At 36.4% G+C, this 17462-nt stretch overlaps 3 protein-coding genes across 4 annotated transcripts; 1 reads left to right on the top strand and 2 right to left on the bottom strand.

Annotated features, from left to right (window-relative positions):
* Positions 1-621: 621 nt before the first annotated feature.
* LOC133301412 (uncharacterized) lies at positions 622-1041 on the bottom strand. The gene has a single exon (XM_061501035.1). It carries the CDS (start codon positions 1039-1041, stop codon positions 622-624), a length of 420 nt encoding a protein of 139 aa, XP_061357019.1.
* Positions 1042-1869: 828 nt separating this feature from the next.
* Positions 1870-13480, top strand: LOC133301417 (flowering time control protein FCA). 2 transcript variants are annotated; one of them, XM_061501040.1, is made up of 19 exons: positions 1870-2414; positions 3453-3523; positions 3665-3743; positions 5779-5861; positions 5950-6001; positions 6631-6698; positions 6924-6990; positions 7267-7346; positions 7429-7493; positions 8402-8458; positions 8563-8728; positions 9667-9744; positions 9884-10402; positions 11876-12079; positions 12163-12354; positions 12434-12472; positions 12631-12696; positions 12776-12821; positions 13070-13480. In XM_061501040.1, exons 1-19 carry the CDS (start codon positions 2060-2062, stop codon positions 13075-13077), a joined length of 2295 nt encoding a protein of 764 aa, XP_061357024.1. In that variant the 5' UTR covers positions 1870-2059; the 3' UTR covers positions 13078-13480. The 2 variants fall into 2 exon arrangements, with proteins under 2 accessions (XP_061357024.1, XP_061357023.1); XM_061501039.1 differs by having other exon boundaries at positions 9839-10402.
* A 408-nt stretch (positions 13481-13888) lies between these two features.
* Positions 13889-15223, bottom strand: LOC133301411 (peroxidase 40). The gene is made up of 4 exons (XM_061501034.1): positions 14951-15223; positions 14667-14858; positions 14406-14571; positions 13889-14298 (listed from the first exon to the last, which is right to left on the bottom strand). Exons 1-4 carry the CDS (start codon positions 15188-15190, stop codon positions 13889-13891), a joined length of 1008 nt encoding a protein of 335 aa, XP_061357018.1. The 5' UTR covers positions 15191-15223.
* Between the last annotated feature and the right edge of the window lie 2239 nt (positions 15224-17462).

Raw genomic sequence — 17462 nt, 5'->3', positions numbered from 1 at the left:
CTTAAATAGTATTTTGTAAAACGATTATCATTAAAGTAAAAAAAAAATCGATGACGACCTAATACTAAATAATTACACACACAAAATTATATTAAAGATGTATAGAATTAAATATATTTTATATTTTAATTATTATTCAATAATACAATCTATTATTCTATTCATCAAATAAAATCATATTAACGATGTACAAAATTAAATAAAAAATGGTTTGGTTTATTGGACTAAACAAAACTAGCGCACTGGGGGGGGGGGGGGGGGGGGGGTAAAAAAAAAGGCTGATCGTCGTTATGTGAGTCGCGTCAATTTGACCCATAAAATAAGAGTCTAGATTGAGATGATGAAGTAATACACAAAAATTTTGACTTACAATCTTCCTGGGTGTCCTTTCTCTTTATTATTGACAATGAACTTATATAAATATCTGTTAGCACTTTGTTTTTAGTATAATATTGTATCATGTAAATTATATAGAAAGAATATTAACTCTTCCACCACGAACAACGTCATAAGATTAATAACAAAACTCGTAAAATGTAGACGGAAAAATACCATAATTTTATTTACAAACAGTTGATCATTTAAAATGATGTAGAGACCTGTGGATGATAATTGATAATCCTAAGTCGAAGTTAAAAGGTTTGGCTGAAGCAATTTGTTAACAATGGAGACAGTAATAGCACATAAATTATACACATATCGGTTATTATCCCTCAAAGGCAAACTAGCCAGGTTCTTGAATTTAGTATCGCATGACTCAGCTTGGATTCCAGCATTATAAGCCCTTTGTTTTACAACCTTGTAGTCACCTTTGTCCATTGCATTTAGAGCTTCTCGCAAATGTACCTTCACTATCATGTTGTATGAAGCAAAACACTTTTCCAAAGCCCCTTTTAGTTCTGGGTCCCTGGTTTGCACGTAAACCTTGTGTATGCGCTCTAGTGAGGCAGAGGCATTGGCTTTGAGAATCTCAAGGGCTAAACGAGCAAATCCAGCAATGTCTGCTTTTGATCTATGGTGAATTGATGATCGTAAAGTCATTATGCAAAGGTGGTAATGAGGTGATTGACGACATATTTGCTCCAGCAAACTAGTGTGTGAGAGAGTGGATTGGATTGGTGGGATGAAAAAGACCAATGAAGTGGCAAAGTGAAGAACAATGATTGTTGAAAAACATGTAAGCTTCAATTTCTTCATTGGTTTGTCTTAAGAACACAGAGGATGATAATTAAATTGAGTCAATGATTCCACAAGGTTGGAACTTGGATGCAGTAGGTTTATAAGAGGAATGACACCAATGGTTTGAGTTTTGTACCATTTTTAGTAAACATCTTGACGCTTTCCTTTGTGCTCGGGCGATAGACTTGTGGTCCAAAAAGGTTTTAACTTTCAAATTCTTAGTTCTGATTTTTATACAATGCAAACTTCTTTCTAAGGGCTTCTTGTTTTGATTCAATAGAAGGCTTATTGGACTCGTAAAACCACATATATCAAAGGGTTCGTTTTTTTTGAAATTTAGATAAATTATCTTGAGTCCAAAACGACGTTGTTTTAGGGCGAAAATTAAAATATTTTTGTAATTTTAATTTATTTCAGAATTATAATAATCTTTATAATTATAATTTTTTAATATTTTAACACCAAAATGATATCATTTTGTAGATAATTTATCTGCAATAACTGGAGAAATAATTTAACACCAAAATGATATCATCCCGTCCCATTTTTGGCATCAAAGTAAAAAGTAAAAAAAATAATTTTTGACATGAAATTATTTCGGCTGAAGTGTTGGATGTGCGTGGGCTAGCCCAGTGGTAAATATCTCTCTTGTTGGGCAAACACAAACTCGAGTCAAGTCGTCCTCTTTTCCTTCGTCTTCGTCTCATTCGTGATTCGTTATTTATTATTTATTTTTTATTATGATTGGGATTGTAATACTCTCATAGCCAGAAGGTGTCACTCCACCGGCGCGAAGGAACACGTTATTCTCCAACACCTACCTCTCTCTCTTTCTTTCTAGGGTTAGAGTTAGGGTTTCGTTTCGTTAGGCAAGCTGGATATGCACAGAGGAGAACGCTACGGCAACAACAATAACAATGACTCTCACAACAACTATCGTCACTCGAGGGGACACTCTCACTCTCGCTTCTCCGATTCTCCCGTGAGCAACTACGACTCTCGTCGAAGCCCCGGTAGCTTCCGCTCCGGCGGTGCACCTCACCACCGCGCCTTTGATAGCCCCCCGCGTTGGTCTCCCGGTAGGGTGGGAGGGTTCCGGTCAATCGGCGGCGGCGACGGGTTCAGGCCAATGGGTGGTGAGGGTCCCGGAGAATTCGGATTCAACAGTCACCAGGCACCGCCGCTGTCTGGTCAGAAACGAGGGTTTCCTTTCCCTGGTCGTGGAGGCTCGCCGGGTGAGTTTATTCTGCACTTCCTTTATCTAGTTTGGCTGACGATACTGTTGCCAGTGAATTTTGTATATTGAATATTTGTGGTATTGGAACTGGTTCTCTTAAGCGCATGATAGAAATTGGTTCAAGAATTAGGAATTAACATTAAAAGAATCTGAATGTTGATTGAATCTTTATTGCTGTGGCCTCTTCTCATGATCTGAAGAATGACCCTTGGACAGAGGATGATGGAAAATTAAATACAATGGAGGTTTCCCTCTCTTTCTCTCAATTTCAGGGTTCTCGCCCTGGCTCTCTCTACTCTACTCAACTCATCATCTAAATGAATCCATTTACATTCTCTTTCTCTATTTATCTACTAACTATCTCTAAGAATTTTAACCACCTAAGCCTAAGTAACCAACAGGTTGGCCCAATTGGCTAAGAATAACATATACTTTCATAATTCGGGGTTGCTAACAACACACTTCAGTTGCTGCGTCTGGTATCACGTAGTTATCTATGACTACTTGAAATGACTATTGCTTTAGGGTTACTTGAGCATGTACTTGTTCTAGGTTTGGGGTTGCATTGCTTTTGGGTATTGGAGTCATTGGTGTTGCCATGGGCCATGTTGAGCATTTTTTTTTTTTAGGATATTGTTGGGCATATAGTCTTTAAACTATTGTTTGGAGTTAGAATTCAGGAGTGCTAATATGTATGAAGTATTCCGACAATTTAGAATGCTGGTCCTGGCATTTGTTTCTGTGGAAAACAACAGCTTATTTATTCATTTTTTGGGGGGACTACATCATTGTTCACTGGTTAGGTTGCTTTATAATTTACTTCAGTGGGGAGCCCAAGAATATGTGGTAGGTGACTTGTTGTGTTAGTCTGAATTGGCGACTGGAGGGGTAAGGCTTGGTGTTGTATGTTTTGCCTCAACCTTGAGTTATTTAATTTCTTGTTGTAATTTCATTCAACTGTCTTAGTTTGTTTTCCCTTTGACTTCACTTTCATTTATAGTGTAACGGAAATGAATTACATGCTTGTCCTTTTCAGATCATTTTGATGGTGGAAATTTTGCCAAACTTTTTGTTGGATCTGTTCCCCGGACAGCCACTGAAGAAGATGCAAGTCATCTAACCTTCCTTTTTATGTTCTTTTCTTTCTATTGCTTGATGATTTCATGTTTTCCATAACATTAAAGGATATTAACCATAGTCTGGTGTTTAATGACTAATTATGGTCTTGTTACAATTATTTGATGCCAGATTCGCCCTTTATTTGAGGAACATGGGAATGTTATTGAGGTTGCCCTGATCAAAGATAGAAAGACAGGACAGCATCAAGGTATTTGTGATTTTTGTATTCTGTGATAATTGTGATTCATACACATTTCATTTCAGGTCCTTTGAGAGGCTGATGGGAGAGAAAATATGCTCATCGTCATCTCGGTTTGTTTTTGCAACAAGTTCAGGCTTGTTGGTTTTGGTTCCACTTTTTTTTTTCTTCATACCTGAAGGAGCCAAGACATGTAAACCTGCAAGCTGCTCTTTGTATAGCAGATGGGATCTTGGAGGACCAAAAGATCCTGCTCTTGCAATTGTAGCTGCAGCAGTGGGGGCATTACCCAACAATTGATTGTAGTGGGAGTGTCAGTTGCCATAGCTGTAGACTGTTTATGTCAAAAATTTACAAGCCAGTTATTGTACAAAGGGAACAGAGGAAAAACTTGGTTTGTTACATTTGAATGGTGTTAATCACAATGTACTTCTGAAGGTTTAATGTTTCTCATATTTTGGTGAACATAAGAGTTTATTGAATGGCTTGGAATGTCATATATCAGTTTTAATTTAATAAAATGGCATGGGTTGAAGTTGGGTTGACAAAATATGGATCATAATTGAAATTGGTGAGTGATGTGTTGTTGGAATTCATGCTTCATTAGCTACCTTATGAATGGCAGACCTGTTGCTGATGTGATTGGTGATTGTTCATTTGTGATTCTTAATGTTGCTGATGTGATTGGTGATTGTTCATTTGTGATTCTTAATGTAAAACCTAGGCAAGTTGTTTTAGTTTTAAAGTTATGTTTATGTGATGGATTTAATGTTCCTTTATGATGTGGTTTCAGAATGGTTCTAGTTTTGAACAATGATTTTGCTTCTTCGTGATCATTGGTCTGTGATTCATTATAACGATCCAACCCCCTTCTCAAATTTAATTTAGAAGCCGTGTGATTGATTTGAAATTGTTAGTGCGTTGGTTTGGGATCACAACAGTTATGATCATTTATATTTTAATGTGGAGTTATGACAGATATTGGATAGGTATTTCCATGTTTGACTGGATCTGCTGCCAACTGGTCCATTTTACTTTTAGTGTCTATTCTGTTGGAGCATGGAGTTTTATCCATGGAAATATAGTTGTGCAAAAGCGCATCATGGAAAGTTGGATTCTTCAAGACATTGAAATCTTGTGTAGTGCTGTGCTTCTGCCTTATTATTATTTGATGCTAAAGTCGGATTCACAGTTGTGCTTCATTACATGATTAAATGAATTTGTCGCAAGCTTGTTTGATATCTAGTTGAGCGAGAAAAACAGTCTGGTTTTTATACTACATTGGTGTTTATGCGTGTGAATGCATTTTTAACTCTAGAGCTCATCTTTAGATTCTATCAATTGTGAATATATTAGCACTCGGGTTATTATTTCTGGTGTAGTGGTGTGGATCTATGCGATGTGGTGGCTTTAGTTAAGCCTCAACTTCAGGTGCCGTTTTTCCATGAGTGATCTATTGCTAATCATCAGTTTTTCTCTGCTTTGGGTAAGTATTAACCGACAGAGGATATGATGTCAAAGTCTGGTAGGAGGATGTGAAATGGGATTTTATTGGTTTAGCAGAAGCAATTATTGATTATGTGCTAGTCAATTGTTGGTAATTGCCACTGAGTCTGTGACCGATGTAACTTGTAAGCTACCCCATTGGATGCTGTTAAATCTGTGCAATCTTGGTTAATGATATAGAAATTCTAGCAGCTTTTGGTTGCATGCCATTTTTTTGTTTGTGTGGATGAAATGCACACCACAGATTTCTTCATTTTATAAAAAAGATCCTTTATAAAGTTTCATTTGTTTGATGAGTGATGACTATGAGTGGCATAACTTTCTACAATCAATGTCACCCATTTATTTGGGTAACAGCTAAGTATTTTTTAAGCAAAAAAAAGTTTCTATAAACAATCACATTCTAACAGCTTCGTTTCTTGCTTTATCATTTTTTCTGCCAAATGACTTATTTTGTGGATCTATATGTTTGACATATATCTGTACAAAGGGGGTTATTATTTTAATGGAACTGGCATAAAACACGTTTGTTGTGCAGGTTGTTGTTTCATAAAATATGCTACCTCAGGAGAAGCTGATCAGGCAATTAGAGCATTGCACAATCAACATACTCTTCCTGGAGTGAGTTTTAGTGCTTTTGAATCCTAAGTAAATAGTGAGGATAACTTATGGTTATTAATTTTCTGACACTTTTAATGTTACTATTTAGGGTGTTGGTCCAATCCAAGTGCGGTATGCTGATGGTGAACGGGAACGCCTGGGTAACTATTTATATTTCTTGATGTTGACAGACTTAAAAATTTCTTATGCCAAATGTATATCATACACAAAGGATAAATAATAAATACTGTTAAGGTATACATAATCATAGTTGTAACTTTTTTCTCTTTACAAATTAAAATGCATTGAGAACTTTCTGGCCTGACTGTCAATCATGTGCATGAGGACCTTATGAAATCTGATGAAATGTTTGAAACATCTTTTTATGAAAGAACATAGAAGTATGTTGTTGTAGTCATTAAACTAGTTTTTTTTTGTTTTTACATATGTATGTTTGTCTCTTATTTCATCAGTTAAATTTTATTCGTGTGCTCTCTAACTCCTGTTTATTGTAGTAGTCAACATATTATTTTACTGAAAAATATTTAAAGCAGCTAGCGAATTTTACTTTTCAGTTAGAACAACTATTTAGTTGATAAGAAAAAGGCTAACATTTGTACTTTCATTCGAACATGCTCTGAAGCTGATTATTGTGAAAATTGGGTTGTTTAGGTGAAGAGTTTATGCCTGGAATCTGGACGTTCTTTTTTATTTATGAATGCATTATTGTTGAGTCATCCGACTATCTTACTGACTGTTTCTTGTTGCTGCAAATTAATTTATATTATAGGTGCAGTTGAGTACAAATTATTTGTGGGCTCTCTGAACAAACAGGCTACAGTAAAGGAAGTTGAGGAAGTATGTTGCTTGCACCAATTAAACTTTACACTAGGGATTGTCATACAGGAATTTTCAGTGGGAAAAAATATTTTTTGTGTTGTCTCGCAAAAGGGAAACTTAGGCACAAGGGAACTGATGTCTGTGTCTTCACTTCTAAATATTTGTTATTATCAATAATATTATTATTATGTTATGCTTACTATTATTTAGCATGGAACTAATGGATGGTGTCTCTTCTCTCAGATTTTCTCAGAATACGGGCGGGTCGAAGATGTGTATCTTATGCGTGATGAGAAGAAGCAAAGCCGTGGTATGTTTCCTACCCATATGGGATACTAGCTGGAAACCGGGTTGGGGAATGGGGTGCGAGGGTCTGGTTTCTGTGGTTCTCAGGTTCCAAGTTGTTGTTCGTTTGGAGATTATGAATTTATTCATGCATTGAATTCTAATTTATTTTTTAAACCTGATCCTTCAGTGTTTGTAGGCATCTTAATTTATATTCTGGAGTTTCATTTTCTGTCTCTTTATATGCGTTTGAGTTTGATGGCAATACCAAATAGAGAAATTTTACCTTTTCTGGTTGAAGGATGTGGTTTTGTTAAATACTCGCATAGAGATATGGCACTGGCGGCTATTAATGCACTTAATGGAATCTATACAATGAGAGTAAGAAAAGTTTTATTTTTTTTCTTTTAATAATTATCCTTATAAAAGCTTTCTGGTTATCATCTTGTATTTTTCTGCATAGGGTTGTGAACAACCACTAATTGTCCGGTTTGCTGATCCCAAGAGACCTCGTCAAGGAGAATCCAGGTTTGTCATAGCATTAATTGATGATACTTAAGCATGAAAGTCCATTATAATCCTAATTAATTGAACAAAGAATGGAGCCATGGACTGTTGATCTTGACTCAGAAATTGACCTGTGCTCACTTTTATGAATATGAAATTGTAAAGAGCCAATTCAACCCAAAAGTTTAAGATGTTAGGTGAAGGCTATATTAATGGTTATATATTTTTCTAATATGCCCCCTCGCACAAGAGCTTATTGGGCTTGGAGGGTGGACAATACATAGGTCCACATCTACCTGTGCTAAGAACTTCCATAATATTTAATTATTCATTAGTAGAATGGGGAGCAATGAGGATCATACTTGTGATCATTTGGTCACATAGACTAAAGAACCTATTCCACCCAAAAGCTTAAGTTGTTAGGTGAATGCTATATTAATATTTTATATTTATCTAACAGAAATCAAGCCTAAGCAAGAAGTATTATTTTTTAGTTGGCAATTTGAACAATAGCTCTGTTATGTTAGCTTTCTATGGGATGGTTAGCCTACATTTTAAGAAGGCGTGGTTCAAATGGAAGAGAGGTCTAGAACAAGTTGATCAAAGGGCATTTTTCCTTGACCCTGATATTTTACAGCCTCAATGAGTTTTTTATTCTTTGTTGTAATTTATTTATTTATTTTTGTTCCTTTGGTATGAGGGGAAGGAATTTTTCTCTTTCATTTTAGACTTGAACCAAGTAAGGATTTTGTACCTGATAATATTATTGACATATGTGCATGAAATATAAATCCGTTGCTGTGTTGATGCGAAAATAATCAAGTCTGCTGATACCAAACGGCTGTTTTTAGGTGTCTAGCATGACACAAATGCATGTTATGTGTATATATAGACAATTGGTTTTAGAAATTTTATTTGGCTTGTTTCAGGGGTCCTGCATTTGGAGGTCCAGGATTTGGTCCTAGATTTGATGCACCTGGGACAAAGTATCCATCCTCCCACATTTACTTCTTCCTTCTGTCTTTCGATATTAAATTATTGCCACATGAGAACTTAGTGCAATACTTTCTTCTGTAATTACTTCTTGCAGACTTCCATCCCATTTTAGCGATCCTATGGGTGACCGTATGCTTCCCCCAAATGCTTGGCGTCCAATGCATCCACCAAATATGGGGCCATCCTCTAATGCTGGTCTTCATGGCATGGGGCCCCCGTTGCTTCCAAGATCTGGTGACATGGCATTGTCTATAAATGCGGTAAGTATACATTTGATGATACTAAAAAATCTAACCCTAAATCCAGCGCAACTATTTTTATCTTTAAAAGCTACCACGATTCAAAATACCTCCTCTCTCTATATTCTGAATTCTGATTGTTGCCTTAGTTTGCATTTGCTGTGGGATTTGTCTCTGCTAATTGTTAGCATTCATCGAACTACCAATGCAGTTTGGCCAAGCATTATCATTTTTTGTTTTCAATTAATTTAATGAGAAGAATAATAGAAACAAAAGTTTGAATTTATCTGTAGACATGCATGCGATCCAGCACACATGCACATTATTTACTAAAGTTTCTTTAAGTTAAATACTTTTATGGCTGCCTTCTGGATTTTTTTGCAAAGTGACTGGCAGTTAAAGTCCTTTCTTATCTTTGTAAAATACTAAAACTGCACTATCTCAAGACTGAAACTGCGCACACTCTCTCTCTCACACACACACATACATAATGGCATCAACAATTTATTAACAGTTTGCAAAGGAGCAGGTTTATTTGGGACCCTTCCTTTTTGTGAAGGTACCAGTATATCTTAACAATTAGTGGTTCATATGTTTCCATGTGCATGTTACACTCTCAATCTTGATTGTTCATTCTATTTATATCTAACGGTTCTAATTGATTCAATATTTGAGCCGTAAGATGCAAGCAAATTAATGACTAAAATTTGGTGTAAGACTTTTTATTCTTACACCAGTGTGTGTGTGTATATATATATATGTGTGTGTGTGTGTGTGAGTTATTTTTTATTTATATTTAAATTGAATTGGATAGCGGCAAAATATTAGCCCCTAATTTCTGGTTAGATGCAATTGTTTTTTATGTTTTTACTGTTCGTCCTCCTTTATTTTAATTAATTTATTTTTCAAGGATTTAGTTCTCCACATCTATTGCTTATACTATGCTTAAACAAATATAGGGTGGTCCTATGTCTGGCATGGGAGGCCCCATAGATGGTCGTTATCAAGTTCAGTCTCTGTCATCAATGTCACAACAGGTATTTTGAGATTACATTGAAATTAATTAATAATTCGACTTCACTGCCTCTTTGCTATCTTGAAACAGATTAGAAAATTTTATGTTACTTTCAGAATTTCAACCAGCCTATACCTCAAATTCCACCTGTCAATCAACAGATATCACCATCACAGAAACCTATTCAATCATCTCAGGAGTTGCCAACTACCCACCGCTTGTACCCACAAGCTCCGATGCCCTACCCACAAATGTCAACCCTTTCATCTCTTAGGCAGCATGGCCAGCCGCAACTTTCTCTATCTGCTGGTCCTCTTCCATCACAGCAGGTACACGGCGTAAGTGGACAATATTCAACATCTCAGCCTCAAACTCAGCAGAGTGCTTTCTCTGCTGCAATTCCTCAGAACCGTCTTGATACCAGTATGCAATCTAATACAGCATTGGCTACTCCAAATCAACAGCAAGTTCCTCCCTCTGTGCAGCAGCAGCCACTTCAACCTCTTCAGCAATCCCCTTCTCAGTTAGCTCAGATGTTGTCACAACAAACACAGACTTTACAAGCAAGCTTTAATTCATCTCAGCAAGCCTTTTCCCAGCTTCAACAACAATTACAGATGATGCAACCATCCAGTCAAGCATTAACATTGCAGCAAAATGCAGAAGCTACTAAAAAGCAGGTACTTTTGGTTAAAAGCTCCCCCTTCATTAGCTTTTGATTTGTATTCTCTTGTTCACAATCTCACCTAGTATGAGGTTTCACAAATTGAACATCATTGTTTTTGCTTAATTTGCTTTGATCGGAGTAATTTCGAGACAAAAAGCTTCTTGATATTTTCAGTTTTTCCATTGATGGTGTATTCTTTGAATTGATTTTTGATTTGATTGACTTAGTTCTTATTTGGAAGGTTTTTTTTTTTAAGGTTCTCTTCTTATAAATAGAAGCTAGGCCAAACAGGTTTTTACAAAAATTCTTATAATAAAAAAAGGTTTTTTTTATAATGAAGAAAAAAGCCAAAATTCCCCTGAAGTTAAAAGGAAAATTCTATAAAACGGCAGTACGACCGGCAATGCTATATGGAGCGGAATGCTGGCCAGCACATAGGCAACATGAGCATAAGATGGGAGTAGCAGAGATGAGGATGTTAAGGTGGATGTGTGGGTACACAAGGATGGATAAGATAAGAAATGAAGATATTCGACGAAAGGTCGGAGTAGTACCGGTAGCCGAGAAGATGAGAGAACATAGATTGAGGTGGTTTGGGCACGTGATGAGAAGACCCATGGATGCCCCTGTAAGAACAGAAGTTTGTTACCAAGAGCTAAACACAAAAAGATGCAGAGGTAGGCCGAAGCTTACTTGGGGGAAAGTAGTAAAACAAGATTTAATGGAGTGGGATATAGATTGGCGGACAGTATGTCTTAGAAAGGAATGGAGAAAAACTATAAGTATGGTGGAGGGTTAGACTCGCTGTTATTCCTATGTTCCAGATGGTTCTTTTTTAGTCCTTTTCCCCTTCATTTCCCCCACTTCTTCTTGTCCCTTTCTTTTTTACTTTTATTTATTTATATATACATATATTTTTATTTCATTTTATTTTATTTTATTATTTTATTTGTGTATTTTTATTTATTTATTTATTTTTTATTTTTTATTTTTTTTACTTTTTTTCAACCGTTTTGTATCTTTCATGTGGGTTCATCTACCACCGACCCCAATTAATTTGGGATAAAGGTGTTGTTGATGTTGATGTTGATGTTGAAGAAAAAAGCCAAAAGCTCCTAGGAGGAGTTTTTTTTAAGTTGTATCAGCTTTTTTTGAAATGTGTGCTTTTTCTTAAAAAAAATGAATAGCTTTTAAGTAACCTTTAACGTTAAAATTTTATATAATCATCAAACATTTTATAGTTTTATTTTTAAAGCTCTTTTTTTTAGCTTTAGCTTAAAAGTAACTTTTAACTTAAAAAAGAGAGGTGCCAAACAGGCTCTTAGGATTTTTGGTGTCCAGTCTGATTGGTTGCAGGCATTTATTCTGTTTGAAGTATTTGATTGTTTTTTGGTGGTGTTAGGATGTATTATTTACAATTTTTCTAGGGTGCATTAGAGCATGCTTTCAGAATAACGATCATGTGCTAATGTTTTTATTTCTGTAGTCACAATGGGCTGGTACTGTAGCACAGGCGGTGGCCAGCACTCATGTGGCAGCCCCTGCTGCAGTTGTCCCTTCATCCACATCTGTTACTTCTGCCTTAACAGCAATAAGCCAGAACGTAGCTGTTGCAAAATGTAATTGGACAGAGCATATATCTCCCGAGGGCTTCAAGTACTACTACAATAGTGTCACTGGAGAAAGTCGGGTAAGAATTTATTTGAGTTGCCATTATGTTAGTTATTTTTTATTCTACTTGTGGAACTAATGTTCACTGGAATGAACCTCTAGTGGGAGAAACCTGAGGAGTTGACATCATCTGAACAGCAAAGACCATCTGTTCAGCAGTCTCAAACTCAGTCACAACCTTCAACACTATCCACCCAGCAAGTTCCACAGTTCCAACAGGTTCAGCCTCAAAGTCATCTCCAAGGACAGGTTCTACACCAGCAACAAATACACCAGCCTTCTTTGTCTTCTTCGGTAAGCATTCCTATGACATCCTTCATTACGGCATTGAAAGATGATTTTTTGTCGCTTACTTTGCTTTTTTTGATTCTAGTTCCAGGCATATGGAATTACAGGTCATCAAAATGTTCAGGTAACACTATCCTTTTCAACATTTGTCTAGTGGCAATAAGAGAAGCAACGTGTGATGTGCCTCATGGTCTATAAATGTAGCCTCTGTTGCTCTTCGTATTGTCAATGTTAAGTGGTTCCTTTTTGTTGTAAATAATTGAAATTTGTTTGGCTTTTCAGGAAGTTGGTTATAAACAATTACAGGCATCCGTTTTTTCTGCTGGTGATCCTGGACGCTACTCTCAGGTACGTGGCTTACACTTCACACTTTTCATTTATTTATTATGCCCTTTTGGTCTAATCATAATTCCTGAATCCATTTCAGGGTATTCATACTACACACGAGATGATGTGGAAAAATAAACCTGCAGGTTCCAGTCCTTGCACCAACTTATTTACCCACTTCCTGAAAGACACACACATATACACACAAACTACATGAGTTTCAGTCTAAGACACCCACTTAGTATTAGTTTGTTTGGGATGTTGGAAGGAGGTCGACTAGTGAATTGCCTTTGCTATGAAATATTTAAATGGATGGTCTGGCTATGTTTCTCTTCCGTTTATTGTTTTTATAGTTTCAATACTGACAATTTTTTTTTGTTTTGGTCACGTCCAGGAGTTTGAACTTAGATGGATTGAGCTTGAGCTTTAGGCGCGGCATATAGATTTGCAGCTTTTAAAGGGCTTGTGGAACAGAATCTCTAATCTGATGCTTGAAGGTAGGGTACCACCACCTTCATTTTGACCCAAAAGTGGATATGTAATCGTATATTTGCTGCATTCATGAGTTATTTGGTCCTTATTGTTGAGGTTTCACTATCACTTACTGGCTCAGCACTAAGGGCTGTCGGGGTCAATGCATATGACAAGGAAATGCCCTATCCAGATCGACATGTAACATAATCTTCGGTTTAATCATAAATTTCAGCTTAACCATTAACTTAAGGGATAGCACTTTTGAAGTTTCTTGGGTGCTTGTGGTGTTGTTTCCTAATAAAATCATAACGTCTATTATTTTTTATACTTCTGTGAGGACTTTGAAGAGGAGGATGGAGTGGTTATAAAATAATGGGTGTTATTTTTTTTACTAAAAAAAAGCACCGTAAGTATTTAACCAACTTAAAAAGTTTTGTTCTAATTTTAGAATTTTTGGCTAAATGCTGAAATTCTGTGACAATAATAATGCTTTTCGCGATGTAGCACGACAGTAGCCATTCTTTCCTTGTCGTGGCAGTGGTGAGCTTAAGGAACTAATGGTTCTCACCGGTGCTTATAAGAATTTAAGTAAAGCTCGATTCAAGTAATCATTAATATTTTTCTACTCGTAGTCTGACATAGTTCTTCCTAATAATCAATTAGCTCGCGATCACCATGTCGCTTTTACATAGGGAAATAACAACGTGAGAGCTACAATTAATTTTACATAAAAGCAATGCTAAAATTTGTTAATAGTTCGGCAGTCTCTACGAATCTCGCCGTTAGCTGGAGTAAGTGATCCTAAGTTTCCCATTTTTAACATTGAATACTTGAAGTTCTCGAAGAAAGTGAATGGGTCTTCCACGTAGGTTTGGACAATCTGTCGTGTCTGATCATTCCCACTCACTAGCGTCTGGTCGGATGGAAGCAATCCCTCCCCAGAAAGAAGATTTACGTAGTATTGGTTGTCAAACGTGGCTGGTGTGTCCAGATCAAGATTTGCAACTCTGTTGTTATTATTCGACCCTGAGCACAACTGTTGCAATGATGCAATGAAATCAATATTATCATATGGACTATTCGAGATGCTGCTACTCTGTAAACGAGAGCTGAATGTTGTGCAGCGGGCTTTTCCTATTGTGTGCGCACCTGAAGAAAAAAAAAAAAATTAAAACCAAAGCAATGGTAATCTTGTTTCTCATTGACATGAAAGATTTGTATTAGCATGTGAATAACAAATACTAAAGATGATTAACCTGAGAGGGCAACCATGTCTTTTAGTGTAAGGCCTACATTCTCGAACTTAGTTACGAGCACATCGACAGTTGAGTTTGGGGCTGGGATGTTATTATTTGCTGCTTGCTTGCTTGCAGTCATACCGTCTTTCCTTCCCATCTGTACCTCCCAAATTGGGCCTCCTGACTGTAACTCAGCAGTTCAATATGCTTCATGATAGTCAGAATAATTGGGGAACAAAAAAGGTTAAGGGAAGAGAGAGGAAGGCGGGAATTACAAACCAGAACAACTGAATCTCGAGCAACAGTAGCCAGTATGTCGGCACAAGAGACAGTTTGTGGACATACTAGTTCTAGTTCAGATTTGATTTGGTCGATTACTTCAAATCCTCTGAGTGAATTCAAGTTAGGAGCTGCAGTCTTCTCACCAACAAAGTCCTGTGTGTCATCCAGCAAGACCGAAGCATCACAACCCTGAAAAGGGCAACAACATATTATTACAGTTAATGGGATTTGCAAAAGAACTTGAAAACATAATTAAAATGTGCAGGCAAATAATGTCTTGCATTGACAAAGCAATCGTGAAAATGTAGCCTGAGCAGTGATGCTGCCATTCTTGAGTCTTCAGAGACTGCCTGTTCCACCCAAGAGAAGATTATGGCCTCTGCTTCGGGGCAAGTGTATTGGTATATGTCAGTCCCTAATGGACAGCCAGTATCACCACCATAGGCTTCGTTCAGTGTGGTTGCAAATGCTGAAGTTATCTTGAGTATCACCAGACACAATAATGCTAATTGCATGCCCATATTTAGGGATGATAACTATTCCTAGTTATACTATATTCTGAATGTTAAGGAAGGATTATTGAATTGACATGTCGAACGCTTCACTTCTATATATAGGAACTTACTGGTGAACGAACTGCTTAGTGATAAAAAAGAGGCTAATTGGGTCATGCAAGCCGATCGTGGGGAGTAAGCTTTGTACGAAAAAAGGTGATCAAATTGTTAAAAGACACAGTCAAGCATGAGAAGTGGTGAGTACTGTGTGATCGATCACCTAACGCCATGTGCCTTTCGATTCCTTTTAGATTCTTTCCTGTGCTTCAGGTGTACCTAAAGTGGTAGTAAAGTTCAGTTACTATTGTATGACTTAGTCCTCGTTAAAGTAGGACCAATTAAAGGTTCAGTACATATTCATGGTCACTACGTTGAGAATAATTTTGGTGAGATTATCTTCTTCAAACCCGTTTCTATTTCTCACTTCCAATTTTCATGTCAAAATGAAGTTCCAACGCCACACAAAAAAACAGCCTACCTTGAAGTATTTAATGATAGTAATTAGTTTTGCAAAAATTAAACTAGTAGTTGGAAAATGAAAAAGAGTATAAAATATAGTGGCAGGTGCCCCGATTTGTGTACAAAAAAAGAGGTAGTAGGTAACTCTCGTATTCAAGTCATTTAAGTCAGTGATAACCAAAAATGAAACTCAGACCATCTTTGAACTTTTTAAAAAAAAATAAAAATTCCACTCTCTTGAAGTGGTAATAAATTGCTGCTTTCTTCTTATGGACATGTACATTGCATATGTAAATAGGTCAGTCATTCAGGGTAGCTTCCACTGCATTTTTTTTATTATTTTTTTGTCATGTCTGGCAGAAATGGAAATGCCACAATCCTCTTATGATGCACGGGCACCGAAACGGTTCTGCCATTGGCACTAAATCAACTTGGTTAATATTAAGATGGGTAAAAAAAGCAGACGGAAAAGATCTCTTGGTGTTATTTTATGGCCAGAAATTCTAAAGAGAAATAAAGTTTTACTGGAAAGCTACATCAATTACATCAGCCACCATAATACATGACGTTGATCCATCAATCTTGTGTAAGGATTCACATGGACACCTTTTGAAGATTCAAGCAAATTAATATTTATTAAATTTTATTACCAAAATAAATATTGTATTGAATTAGAAACTGATTTGGCTCCAATTTTATTCCACATTCACAAGCCAAACTCAACACGTCTCAGGAAGATGAAAATCATTTTAGAGTATTTATGGCCCAAAATGATTGAAAATAAGTTCAACGGTACCAGCCCAATTACAGTGAAATCATTAAGCTCACACAAAACTAACACATTTAATAAATAAGCAAAAACATTGATTTAGAGTTCTCAAGAGTGAGGCACTTAATGAAGATTTGAAGAATTGAAGCTTGAATGTTTGTAAGTGCTCATACAGATTATTTGAAAATATGGTGAAACACTTTTACAAAGTACATAAATGCAGTTAATAAAGAGTAATACGGTTCGATTCCTGGCCGTGCGTATGGAAAAGGCTTTGTTGGGAGAGGTTTACCCACTTAATGTGATCTCCCGCCTCAAAAAGATTAGTCTTCGGCTGGAGTATACCTTGAGAAACCAAAAAAGTAATACGGTGTCTACACAAAAATACTAAGATGTGCGAATATCCTTTTGACCTTTTTTTTTTTTTTTTTGCCCTAGTTATTATGTTTGGTATTGTAACTTCTTTCAAAGTTCATACCCCTTATCTTTCAAAAAAAAAAAAAAAGTTCATACCCCTTAATTTGACCTATGATCACCTACACTTGTTTGAGTCCTTACACTGAAGATATTAATTCCATCTACTTCATAAACATCTTCTATAGCTCTTAATATGCGCTAAACAATTTTGGATTTATCATGAAATTTTGCCCTTTCTAATAATTTCTAACAGCCAAAGGGTGGTCGGCACAAACATTTTCTAATGATTCAGAATCATCCATGGTTGTCTAATTTCTAGCTAGCTTGGAACTGATAGATATCCATTTTTGTGTCCCCTTGTTTGGGGCTTTTTTCATTTCAGAATCGTAATTATATAAAGTGACTATGAAGCATGAAAAGTTGAAGAGTTTTCGATCAAGAAGTTAACATCTTGGGTGCCAAATAACACACAAGGCTTTTGTCGGACAAATTCCTAAACTTGCAAATCAAGTAAGGAATAAAGAAATTGTTAAAGGACACACACTCACCCGAATTTTCCACCAATTTTGAAACTTATCTTAATGGGTGTGTCAT

This window comes from Gastrolobium bilobum, unplaced genomic scaffold, assembly GCF_033153095.1.
Source record: "Gastrolobium bilobum isolate Gb01-03AN ecotype WA unplaced genomic scaffold, APGP_CSIRO_Gbil_v1 utg18327, whole genome shotgun sequence".
Classification (NCBI taxonomy): Eukaryota; Viridiplantae; Streptophyta; class Magnoliopsida; order Fabales; family Fabaceae; genus Gastrolobium; species Gastrolobium bilobum.
Note: the sequence above shows the minus strand (reverse complement) of the source record. Positions and strands in the feature narration are given on the sequence as shown.

Excerpts from the sequence above, each read along its gene's own strand:
- LOC133301412 (XM_061501035.1), bottom strand. The coding sequence starts at position 1,041 with ATGACTTTACGATCATCAATTCACCATAGATCAAAAGCAGACATTGCT.
- LOC133301417 (XM_061501039.1), top strand. The coding sequence starts at position 2,060 with ATGCACAGAGGAGAACGCTACGGCAACAACAATAACAATGACTCTCAC. Across the intron at positions 3,744-5,778 it reads AAAGACAGGACAGCATCAAG|GTTGTTGTTTCATAAAATAT; the intron begins GTATTTGTGATT and ends TTTGTTGTGCAG. Across the intron at positions 6,699-6,923 it reads CAGTAAAGGAAGTTGAGGAA|ATTTTCTCAGAATACGGGCG; the intron begins GTATGTTGCTTG and ends CTCTTCTCTCAG.
- LOC133301411 (XM_061501034.1), bottom strand. The coding sequence starts at position 15,190 with ATGGGCATGCAATTAGCATTATTGTGTCTGGTGATACTCAAGATAACT. Across the intron at positions 14,859-14,950 it reads TTCACGATTGCTTTGTCAAT|GGTTGTGATGCTTCGGTCTT; the intron begins GCAAGACATTAT and ends TGCCCTTTTCAG. Across the intron at positions 14,572-14,666 it reads CTCGAGATTCAGTTGTTCTG|TCAGGAGGCCCAATTTGGGA; the intron begins GTTTGTAATTCC and ends GCTGAGTTACAG.